The 11,524-nt window shown below is 38.9% G+C and overlaps 1 protein-coding gene and 1 non-coding gene across 2 annotated transcripts; one reads left to right on the top strand and one right to left on the bottom strand.

The window, feature by feature from the left end:
- The first annotated feature begins 536 nt into the window (after positions 1 to 536).
- On the top strand, positions 537 to 644 carry LOC130952651 (small nucleolar RNA R71). Its single transcript, XR_009074829.1, has one exon. It is a non-coding gene; the product is annotated as a small nucleolar RNA R71 (small nucleolar RNA).
- Positions 645 to 9,361: 8,717 nt separating this feature from the next.
- Positions 9,362 to 10,710, bottom strand: LOC130949447 (protein FAR-RED IMPAIRED RESPONSE 1-like). Its single transcript, XM_057878163.1, has 4 exons — positions 10,559 to 10,710; positions 10,073 to 10,128; positions 9,701 to 9,966; positions 9,362 to 9,583 (listed from the first exon to the last, which is right to left on the bottom strand). The coding sequence occupies exons 1-4, from the start codon at positions 10,708 to 10,710 to the stop codon at positions 9,362 to 9,364; spliced, it is 696 nt and encodes a 231-aa protein (XP_057734146.1).
- Positions 10,711 to 11,524: the final 814 nt, after the last annotated feature.

Below are 11,524 nucleotides of genomic sequence, written 5' to 3'. Positions count from 1 at the left end.
GAAGATGATGGAAAAGGCTTGCTATTGCTAAACCTGTTTCTTCCACCGTTATTGTTATTGAAACCTTGTTGAGGTCTCTCTTGATTCTTCCATGAGAGATTTGGGTGATTTCTCCATGAAGAATTATAGGTGTTTCCATAGGGTTCTCCTAGGTAATTCACCTCTTCCATGGAAGGGTTCTCAGGATCATAAGCTTCTTCCTCAGATGAAGCATCCTTAGTACTGTTTGGTGCATTTTGCATTCCAGACAGACTTTGAGAAATCAAATTGACTTGTTGAGTCAATATCTTATTCTGAGCCAAAATGGCGTTCAGAGTGTCAATCTCAAGAACTCCTTTCTTCTGACTAGTCCCATTGTTCACAGGATTCCTTTCAGAAGTGTACATGAATTGGTTATTTGCAACCATTTCAATCAATTCTTGAGCTTCTGCAGGCGTCTTCTTCAGATGAAGAGATCCTCCAGCAGAGCTATCCAAAGACATCTTGGATAGTTCAGAGAGACCATCATAGAAAATACCTATGATGCTCCATTCAGAAAGCATGTCTGAGGGACATCTTCTGATTAATTGTTTGTATCTTTCCCAAGCTTCATAGAGGGATTCTCCATCCTTCTGTCTGAAGGTTTGGACCTCCACTCTAAGCTTACTCCATCTTTGTGGTGGAAAGAATTTTGCCAAGAAGGCATTGACTAGCTTTTCCCAAGAGTCCAGGCTTTCTTTAGGTTGAGAGTCCAACCATATCCTAGCTCTGTCTCTTACAGCAAAAGGGAATAGCATCAGTCTATAGACCTCAGGGTCTACCCCATTAGTCTTGACTGTGTCACAGATTTGCAAGAATTCAGCTAAAAACTGATGAGGATCTTCCATTGGAAGTCCATGGAACTTGCAATTCTGTTGCATTAGAGAAACTAATTGAGGCTTAAGCTCAAAGTTGTTTGCTCCAATGGCAGGGATAGAGATGCTTCTCCCATAAAAATCAGGAGTAGGTGCAGTAAAGTCACCCAGCACCTTCCTTGCATTGTTTGCATTATTGTTGTTTTCGGCTGCCATGTCTTCTTCTTCTTTGAAGAATTCGGTCAGGTCCTCTAAAGAGAATTGTGCTTTGGCTTCTCTTAGCTTTCTCTTTAAGGTCCTTTCGGGTTCAGGGTCAGCTTCAACAAGAATGCCTTTGTCTCTGCTCCTGCTCATATGAAAGAGAAGAGAACAAAAAAAAAAAAGTGGAATCCTCTATGTCACAGTATAGAGATTCCTTGAGGTGTCAGAGGAAAAAAGAAATAGAAAGAAGAAGGAGAAGAAGAATTCGAACTTTACTTAGATAAGGTTCGAATTGTGCATTGAGAAGGAGTGGTACTCCATAGAAGGATGTGAGAAGGAGGGAAGTAATTTTTCGAAAATTAATTAAAAATATTTTGAAAACATTTTTGGAAAACACTTAATTGATTTTCGAAAATAAGAGTGGAAAAGAAATCAAGTGATTTTTGAAAAAGATTTTGAAATTAGAAATTAAAAAGATTTGATTGAAAACTATTTTGAAAAAGATGTGGTTAAGAAGATATGATTGAAAAGATTTGATTTGAAAATAATTTTAAAAGATATGATTTGAAAACAAATTAAAAAGATTTGATTTGAAAACAATTTTAAAAAGATTTGATTTGAAAACAATTTTAAAAAGATTTGATTTGAAAACAATTTTAAAAAGATTTGATTTTGAAAAATTAATGACTTGCCTAACAAGAAAAGATATGATTCAAACATAAAACCTTCCTTAACAGAAAAGGCAAAAAATGTTCAATCAAATCATTAATTGTTAGTAAGTATCTTTGAAAAAGGAAAGAAATTGATTTTGAAAACATTTGATTGAAAAGATATGATTTGAAAAAGATTTGATTTTGAAAAACTTTGAAAACTTGAAAAAAATTGATTTTGAAAACAAAATCTTCCCCCTTTGCCATCCTGGCGTTAAACGCCCAGAATGGTGCACATTCTGGCGTTTAACGCCCAAAACTATACCCTTTTGGGCGTTAAACGCCCAGCCAGGCACCCTGGCTGGCGTTTAAACGCCAGTCTGTCTTCTTCACTGGGCATTTTCGAATGCTCAGCTTTTTCTGTATAATTCCTCTGCTGTATGTTCTGAATCTTCAATTCTCTGTATTATTGACTTGAAAAGACACAAATTAAAAATATTTTTGGATTTTTAATAATGAGGAATAATAAAAAAAATGCAACTAAAATCAAATAACAATGCATGCAAGACACCAAACTTAGCAGTTTGTATACTATTGACACTAACAAGATGAGAATGCATATGAGAAACAACAAAACACTCAAGTCAATAGAATTCAAAGATCAAAACAAGGAAATCATCAAGAACAACTTGAAGATTAATGAGGACACATGCATGAATGCAGTAAGAACATGCAATTGACACTAAACTTAAGATGAGACTCTAGACTCAAACAAGAAATATTTTTGGATTTTATGATTTTGTAATTTTTTTGGATTTTTTCGAAAATTTGGTGAAAAGGAAAATAAAGGTATCAAAATTCTTAATGAGAATTCCAGGAATCATGCAATGTTAGTCTAAAGCTTTAGTCTAAAGGAATTAGACATAGCTAGCTAAGCTTCAGCAAGACATTGCATTCAAGAGCTAAATTGATGATGATCAATCAGCTTTGGTGATGATAAGAACATCACCTTGAAACACTAGAATTCATTCTTAAGAACTCTGAAGAAAAATAATACCTAATCTAAGCAACAAGATGAACCGTCAGTTGTCCATACACAAGAACAATCCCCGGCAACGGCGCCAAAAACTTGGTGCACGAAATTGTGATCACTACAACTTCGCACAACTAACCAGCAAGTGCACTGGGTCGTCCAAGTAATACCTTACGTGAGTAAGGGTCGATCCCACGGAGATTGGTGGTATGAAGCAAGCTATGGTCATCTTGTAAATCTTAGTCAGGCAAACTCAATTGTATATGATAAAGAACGAAAATAATATAAAGATAAAGATAGTGATACTTATGTATATCAGTGGTGTAAGAGCTTCAGACAAGCGTATGAAGATGCCTTCCCTTCCGTCTCTCTGCTTTCCTACTGTCTTCATCCAATCCTTCTTACTCCTTTCCATGGCAAGCTCATGTAGGGTTTCACTGTTGTCAGCAGCTACCTCCCATCCGCGCAGTGAAAGCTAATGCACGCACTCTGTCACAGTACTGCCAATCACCGGTTTGGTTCCCTCCCCTACCGGAATAGAATCACTCTTTTGCGTCTGTCACTAACGCCCAGTAGGTTACAGGTTTGAAGCATGTCACAGTCATTCAGTCATTGAATCTTACTCAGAATACCACAGACAAGGTTAGACCTTCCGGATTCTCTTGAATGCCGCCATCAGTTCTTGCCTATACCACGAAGATTCTGATCTCACGGAATGGTTGGCTCGTTTGTCAGGCGAGCACTCGGTTGTCAGGCGATCAACCATGCATCATGCAATCAGAAATCCAAGAGATATTCACTAAGCCTCAGATGCTTGTAGAACAAGAATGGTTGTCAGCCACCTTGTTCATGGGTGAGAATGGTGATGAGTGTCACGGATCATCACATTCATCAAATTGAAGAACAAGTGATATCTTGGTAAAAGAACAAGCGGAGTTGAATAGAATAACATTAGTAATTGCATTAATACTCGAGGTACAGCAGAGCTCCACACCTTAATCTATGGTGTGTAGAAACTCCACCGTTGAAAATACATAAGAACAAAAGTGATCATTGGTTTCGGCCCCAAAGAGGGAACCAGAAGAACCAAGATGAAAATACAATAGTAAAAGGTCCTATATATAGAAAACTAGTAGCCTAAGGTGTACAAAGGTGAGTAAATGACATAAAAATCCACTTCCGGGCCCACTTGGTGTGTGCTTGGGCTGAGCAATGAAGTAATTTTCGTGTAGAGACTCTTCTTGGCGTTTAACTCCCATTTTGGTGCCAGTTTGGGCGTTTAACTCCCATTTAGGTGCCAGTTCCGGCGTTTAACGCTGGGATTTCTGTAGGTGACTTTGAACGCCGGTTTGGGCCATCAAATCTTGGGCAAAGTATGGACTATCATATATTGCTGGAAAGCCCAGGATGTCTACTTTCCAACGCCGTTGAGAGCGCGCCAATTGGGCTTCTGTATCTCCAGAAAATCCACTTCGAGTGCAGGGAGGTCAGAATCCAACAGCATCTGCAGTCCTTTTCAGTCTCTGAATCAGATTTTTGCTCAGGTCCCTCAATTTCAGCCAGAAAATACCTGAAATCACAGAAAAAACACACAAACTCATAGTAAAGTCCAGAAAAGTGAATTTTAACTAAAAACTAAGAAAAATATACTAAAAACTCAACTCAAACTACTAAAAACATACTAAAAATAATGCCAAAAAGTATACAAATTATCCGCTCATCATGGGCTTTGAAGGTCATTCACATTACTTAATGTCGCTTCTTCATGCGTTAACAAACTTTTTGCTTTGCTTTTCTCTTGATATTTGACGTTAGGATTGTTACCAGTAAAGAATTTCATAAAAACAGTCGCGTTGTAGATATAGTCTCTAAACCGACAGAAATCCCTTCGTACAAACGTTTTGGTTGTCACAAGTAACAAACCCCTTTAAAATTGATAACCGAGTATTTAAACCTCGGGCCGTCTTCTCAAGGAATTGCAGGGAGGTATGTTCTTATTATTGGCTATGAAAAAGGTAAAATTGGGGTTTTGGAAGTAAGGTGGGAATATGTTATATGACAAGTAAAATAAAATAATACTAATAAAATCTCTTGACAAGGTATAAGAACTGGAAGTCCTATCCTAGTTATCTTTATCAATTGTGATGAGAATTGGATTTTTCTCCCACTTTGTTAACCTCTAACTATGAAGGTAAGTTAAGTGGATGAATTAATTCGAATCCTCAAGTCCTAGTCTTTCCTTGGGAAAGGCTAGAGTTATTGGAATATGAATTAATGAAATGAAGAAATCCAATTTTCAATCAACAATGGAGTTGATAACTTTAGAGTCACCAATTAATCAACCACAGCCAAGAATGTAAAAAGCTAAATTAAAATCACAAATATCTGAAATACCTTCAATTCATTCAAAGCAGTAAAATCTAACATGGAAGACATTCATAAGCCAATTGGGCAACAGGAAAATCCAAATTATTTATATAAATAAAAGACAGCAGTCATCAATCTGAAATATCTCAAATAACATTAATCAAGAAAATCAATCTAAACATGGAACATTGAAAATAAATAAAAATAAAGAACCTGGGATTGAGAGTCACTCCTAAAACTAAGAGAAGTCCAAAATCCTAATCCTAAGAGAGAGAGGAGAGAACCTCTCTCTCTAAAACTACATCTAATACATGAAAGGTGAATTATGAAAAGCTTTTCTATGAATGGATGCATTCCCCCACTTTATAGCCTCTAATCTGTGTTCTCTGGGCCGAAAACTGGGTCAGAAATAGCCCAGAAATCACTTCTAGTGCTTTCTGGTCCGTACAGGTCGCGGAAAAGTGACGCGGCCGCATGGCTCACGCGGCCGCGCGGGTTGCGTTCCTGCCAGGTCATGCGTCCGCGTGACCCGTGTCGCCTGGCGTCGAGGCAGCTATGACAAATTATATATTAAATCGAAGCCCCGGATGTTAGCTTTCCAACGCAACTAGAACCGCGTCGTTTGGACCTCTGTAGCTAAAGTTATCGCTGTTTGAGTGCGAAGAGGTCAGGCTGGACAGCTTAGCAGTTTCTCCAATGCATGGATCACTAGGAACCATGATCAAAGTAAGAACCCGAACCCAAAGAATTATCTTACAATGGTACGGGGGAAATACTTAGATTTCAGTCTAAAAAATGTGAGGTTGGCGTTCAACTTGCCCATGATGCAAGGAGATGCACGCCCCTACACTAGAAGGGTCAACTTTAATCAAAGGTTGGACCAAGTCCTTATGGACATATGTGTGGAAGGAGCTCAATGGAAAAGAGACTCCAAAGGCAAGCCGGTTCAACTAAGAAGACTGGACCTCAAGTCTGTGGCTAGAGGATGGTTGGAATTCATCCAACGCTCCATCATCCCTACTAGCAACCGATCCGAAGTTACTGTGGATCGGGCCATCATGATCCATAGCATCATGATTGGAGAGGAAGTAGAAGTTCATGAAGTCATCTCTCATGAAATCTACAAAATAGCTGATAAGCCCTCTACTTTGGCAAGGCTAGCTTTTCCTCATCTTATTTGCCATCTATGTTACTCAGCTGGAGTCATCATAGAAGGAGACATCCCCATTGAGGAGGACAAGCCCATCACTAAGAAAAGGATGGAGCAAACAAGAGAGCCCACTCATGGAACCCAAGAAACGCATGAGGATGCTCATCACCAAGAAATCCCGTAGATGCCTCAAGGGATGCACTTTCCTCCCAACAACTATTGGGAACAACTCAACACTTCTTTAGAAGATTTGAGTTATAATGTGGATCAATTAAGGGTAGAACATCAAGAGCACCCCATCATTCTTCATGAAATTTGAGAAGACCAAAGAGCAATGAGGGAGGAGCAACAAAGGCAAGGAAGAGACATAGAAGAGCTTAAGGACATCATTGGTCCTTCAAGAAGAAGACGCCACTAAGGTGGACTCATTTTTTGTTCTTATTTCTCTGTTTTTCGATTTTTATGCTATATGTGTGTTTATGTTTGTGTAACTATGTCTTAATGCTATGAATAATTCCATAAATCCTTCACCTATCTTAAATGAAAATTGTTTTTAATTCAAAAGAACAAGAAGTACATGAATTTTGAATTTATCCTTGAATTTAGTTAAATTATATTGATGTGGTGACAGTACTTTTTGTTTTCTGAATAAATGCTTAAACAGTGCATATTTTTGATCTTGTTGTTTATGAATGTTAAAATTGTTGGCTCTTGAAAGAATGAAGAAAAAGAGAAATGTTATTGATAATCTGAAAAATCATGAAATTGATTATTGAAGCAAGAAAAAGCAGTGAAAAAGCAAAGGCTTGCGGAAAAAAAAAGAGCAAAAAAAATTAGGAAAAAAAAGAGAGAAAAAGCAAGCAGAAAAAGCCAATAGCCCTTAAAACCAAAAGGCAAGGGTAAAAAGGATCCAAGGCTTTGAGCATCAGTGGATAGAAGGACCTAAGGAAATAAAATCCAGGCCTAAGCGGCTGAATCAAGCTGTCCCTAACCATGTGCTTGTGGCATGCAGGTTCAAGTGAAGAGCTTGAGACTGAGTGGTTAAAGTCGTGATCGAAAGCAAAAAGAGTGTGCTTAAGAGCTCTGGACACCTCTAACTGGGGACTTTAGCAAAGCTGAGTCACAATCTGAAAAGGTTCACCCAGTCATGTGTCTGTGGCATTTATGTATCCGATGGTAATACTGGAAAACAAAGTGCTTTGGGCCACGACCAAGACTCATAAAAGTAGATGTGTTCAAGAATCAACAAACTTAACTAGGAGAATCAATAACACTATCTGAAATTCTAAGTTCCTATAGATGCCAATCATTCTAAACTTCAAAGGAGAAAGTGAGATGCCAAAACTGTTCAGAAGCAAAAAGCTACAAGTCCCGCTCATCTAATTAGAATTAATATTCATTGATATTTTGGGATTCATAGTATATTCTCTTCTTTTTATTCTAATTGATTTTCAGTTGCTTGGGAACAAGCAACAATTTAAGTTTGGTGTTGTGATGAGCGGATAATTTATACGCTTTTGGCATTGTTTTTAGGTAGTTTTTAGTATGATCTAGTTACTTTTAGGAATATTTTCATTAGTTTTTATGCTAAATTCACATTTCTGGACTTTACTATGAGTTTGTGTGTTTCTCTGTGATTTCAGGTATTTTCTGGCTGGAATTGAGGGACCTGAGCAAAACTCTGATAAGAAGGCTAACAAAGGACTGCTGATGCTGTTGGAATCTGACCTCCCTGCACTCGAAATAGATTTTCCGGAGCTACAGAACTCCAAATGGCGCTCTCTTAACGGCGTTGGAACATAGACATCCAGAGCTTTCCAGAAATATATAGTAGTCCATACTTTATTCGAGTTTTGATGACGTAAACTGGCACTCAACCCCAGTTCCATGCTGCATTTTGGAGTCAAACGCCAGAAACACGTCACGAACCAGAGTTGAACGCCAAAAACACGTTACAACTTGGCGTTCAACTCCAAAAGAAGCCTCATCTTGTGTAAAGATCAAGCTCAGCCCAAACACACACCAAGTGGGCCCTGGAAGTGGATTTATGCATCAATTACTTACTTCTGTAAACCCTAGTAGCTAGTTTAGTATAAATAGAACTTTTTACTAGTGTATTAGACATCTTTGGTCTCGGTTTTATTCTATTATTCATCTGAGGAGACTATTGATCACGTTTGGGGGCTGGCCATTTGGCCATGCCTGAACTTTTATCACTTATGTATTTTCAACGGTGGAGCTTCTACACACCATAGATTAAGGGTGTGGAGCTCTGTTGTACCTCAAGTTTCAATGCAAGTACTACTATTTTCTATTCAATTCCGCTTGTTCTCATTCTAAGATATTCGTTGCACTTCACCATGATGAATGTGATGATCCGTGACACTCATCATCATTCTCACCTATGAACGCGTGACTGACAACCACTTCCGTTCTACCTTAGACCGGGCGCATATCTCTTGGATTCCTTAAGCAGAATCTTCGTGGTATAAGCTAGAATTGATGGTAGCATTCATGGGAATCCGGAAAGTCTAACCTTGTCTGTGGTATTCCGAATAGGATTCCGGGATTGACTGACTGTGACGAGCTTCAAACTTGCGATTGTTGGGCGTGATGACAAACGCAAAAGAATCAAGGGATTCTATTCCAACATGATCGAGAACCGACAGATGATTAGCCGTGCTGTGACAGAGCATTTGGACCATTTTCACTGAGAGGATGGGATATAGCCATTGACAACGGTGATGCCCTACATACAGCTTGTCATAGAAAGGAGTGACAAAGATTGGATAAAAGCAGTAGGAAAGCAGAAATTCAGAAGGAACACAGCACCTCCATACACTTGTCTGAAATTCCCACCATTGAATTACATGAGTAACTTTATCTTTATTTTCTGCTTTATTATTTATTATTCGAAAACCCAATAATCAATTATTATCCGCCTGACTGAGATTTACAAGGTGACCATAGCTTGCTTCATACCAACAATCTCCGTGGGATCGACCCTTACTCATGTAAGGTATTACTTGGACGACCTAGTGCACTTGCTGGTTAGTTGTGCGAAGTTGTGACTAAGTGTGATTCACGTTTGAGAGCGCTACCAAGTTTTTGGCACCATTATTGATGATCACATTTTTGTGCACCAGTGTGTATGCCTCTTCTTTATATTCTTTCTCCAGTGTTCCAATATGTATTTCGGTGCCACGTTATCCACTCGCTCAAAGCTTAGGACACTTAGCGAATGGCGGCACAATATGCCCCTAGACTCAAACAGCAAGCAATGGCACTTCACATCTCGTGATACTGCGTCGTAGGTGACGACAAACCTGTTGAATGTGGAGTTAGAAACCTGCTCAATGACTTCATATGTTGTGAAACCTAGGGTGGAATGCATTGATCTTGTGATATAGTTCATTTTACCTCTGAATTGAGCTTAAACTTCCCTGAACTTCTCATGGGTATATACATGCTGAAATTGTGCCTCTATTACTGATTTTGTTGCGCAGGGTATCACACTGTAAAAATCTGCAGCATTAAATTCTCTCTCTGCTTGCTCTCTACTTGCTAGGCAATTGTCGTATTGCTTCACAAATTGTCGCAAGGAGCTATTCCGTGTGATGAACTTGTTGAAAAATGAATGCATGCTCTCGCTCTTTTGTGTCCTTCTCATTCCGGTCCAGAAGTGGTGATCCAAGTACATTGGAATCCATATATGCCAATCCTTGTATAGCTCTACAAAACAAACCAAACCCATAAGGTGCGGTGAACCGAAAAAAGTGCATGCTTTGGGAAAAAAAGATATGAGCATGAAAATAATTTGAATTGAAATCTCAATTACCTAAAAGCCACTTGTTGCCTTCGAGGCCATACTTTGTAAGGAAATCGTTCCAGTTTCTATCAAATGCGTCTTTTGTTTACGAGTTCCAAATAATATGGATCATCTCTTGTTCAATATTGATGTGCCCTTGTAGCCATTTAACTTGCTTGGGATCTTCTTCATAATGTACCAGATGCACCAGCGGTGAATTGTTGTTGGCATGCACAGCTCAATCGCCCTTTGAATCGATGCGCATTGATCGGTAAGAATATCTTTTGGTGCCTTTCCTCCCATGCAACGTGGCCAACACTCAAATAGCCATTTGAATGATTGGATGTCCTCATTTTTCATCAGCGCGCATCCGAGAAGTGTCGATTGGCCGTGGTGATTCACGCCCACAAAAGAACCTAAAACCAAATTGTACATGCATAAATAATAAGCAGACCGTGGTGAACTGAAATATATACATGCACTGAACATCAAACTATATTTGAATGAACTGAATACCTGTTTATGTTATAGGTGGTGTCAAATGAAACCACGTCTCCTAAATACTCAAATGCAGCCCTGCTTCTTGCATCGGCAAAGAATGCATGTTTAATGCAGTGATCGCCTTCAAGGTTAAGCTCAAAGAAGAAATTTTGGTTCTTCTCTTTCATTCTTACTAGGTACTTTCCAAATTCTTTGGCATCGTCTTCTTCGGAATATTCTGTACTTTTCTTGTGATGTAATTCCTCACATCTTTTTCAATGAAACCTAGTTCACAGTGGCTGCCAGCTGCTGCCACAAATGATTAGTAAGTTTTGCTCAGTCTGATTTTGGCTTCCTCGTGGGTTTCGATGGTGCGACACACAAACATGCTAAGCTCCCTATGTTGTTTGAGCATCTCAGCCTGGTCTGGACAGCAAGGATGTAAGTGATTCAGAACAACTTTAGAAATTATCCAAACACTGATGATGGGCAAAATTGTGATCATCAACAATGGCTCCAAAGACTTGGTGCTCTCAAACGTGAATCACACTTTGTCACAACTCCGTACAACTAACCAGCAAGTGTACTGGGTCGTCCAAGTAATAAACCTTACGTGAGTAAGGGTCGATCCCACAGAGATTGTTGGTATGAAGCAAGCCATGGTCACCTTGTAAATCTCAGTCAGGCGGATAATAATTGGTTATGGAGTTTTCGAATATTAATGATAAATAAATAGAAAATAAAGATAAAAGAACTTATGTAGATCATTTGTGAGAATTTCAGATAAGTGCATAGAGATGCTTGTTCCTGTTGAATCTCTACTTTCCTACTGCTTTCAATCAATTCTTCTTACTCCTTTCCATGGCAAGTTGTATGTAGGGCATCACCGTTGTCAATGGCTACATCCCATCCTCTAAGTGAAAAAAGTCCAAATGCTCTGTCACAGCACGGCTAATCATCTGTCAGTTCTCGATCATGTCGGAATAGAATCCCTTGATTCTT

This window comes from Arachis stenosperma, chromosome 9 (assembly GCF_014773155.1).
Source record: "Arachis stenosperma cultivar V10309 chromosome 9, arast.V10309.gnm1.PFL2, whole genome shotgun sequence".
Lineage (NCBI taxonomy): Eukaryota > Viridiplantae > Streptophyta > Magnoliopsida > Fabales > Fabaceae > Arachis > Arachis stenosperma.
The sequence above is the reverse complement of the archived record's forward strand: the minus strand, read 5'-3'. Positions and strand labels throughout refer to the sequence as shown.

What these genes read in the sequence shown, in the direction of transcription:
- LOC130949447 (XM_057878163.1), bottom strand. Translation starts at nt 10,710, where the DNA reads ATGAAAGAGAAGAACCAAAATTTCTTCTTTGAGCTTAACCTTGAAGGC. An exon ending in ACCACCTATAACATAAACAG is followed by an intron (nt 10,129 to 10,558) that starts GTATTCAGTTCA and finishes CGCATTTGATAG; the next exon opens with AAACTGGAACGATTTCCTTA. An exon ending in AGGCAACAAGTGGCTTTTAG is followed by an intron (nt 9,967 to 10,072) that starts GTAATTGAGATT and finishes TTTGTTTTGTAG; the next exon opens with AGCTATACAAGGATTGGCAT.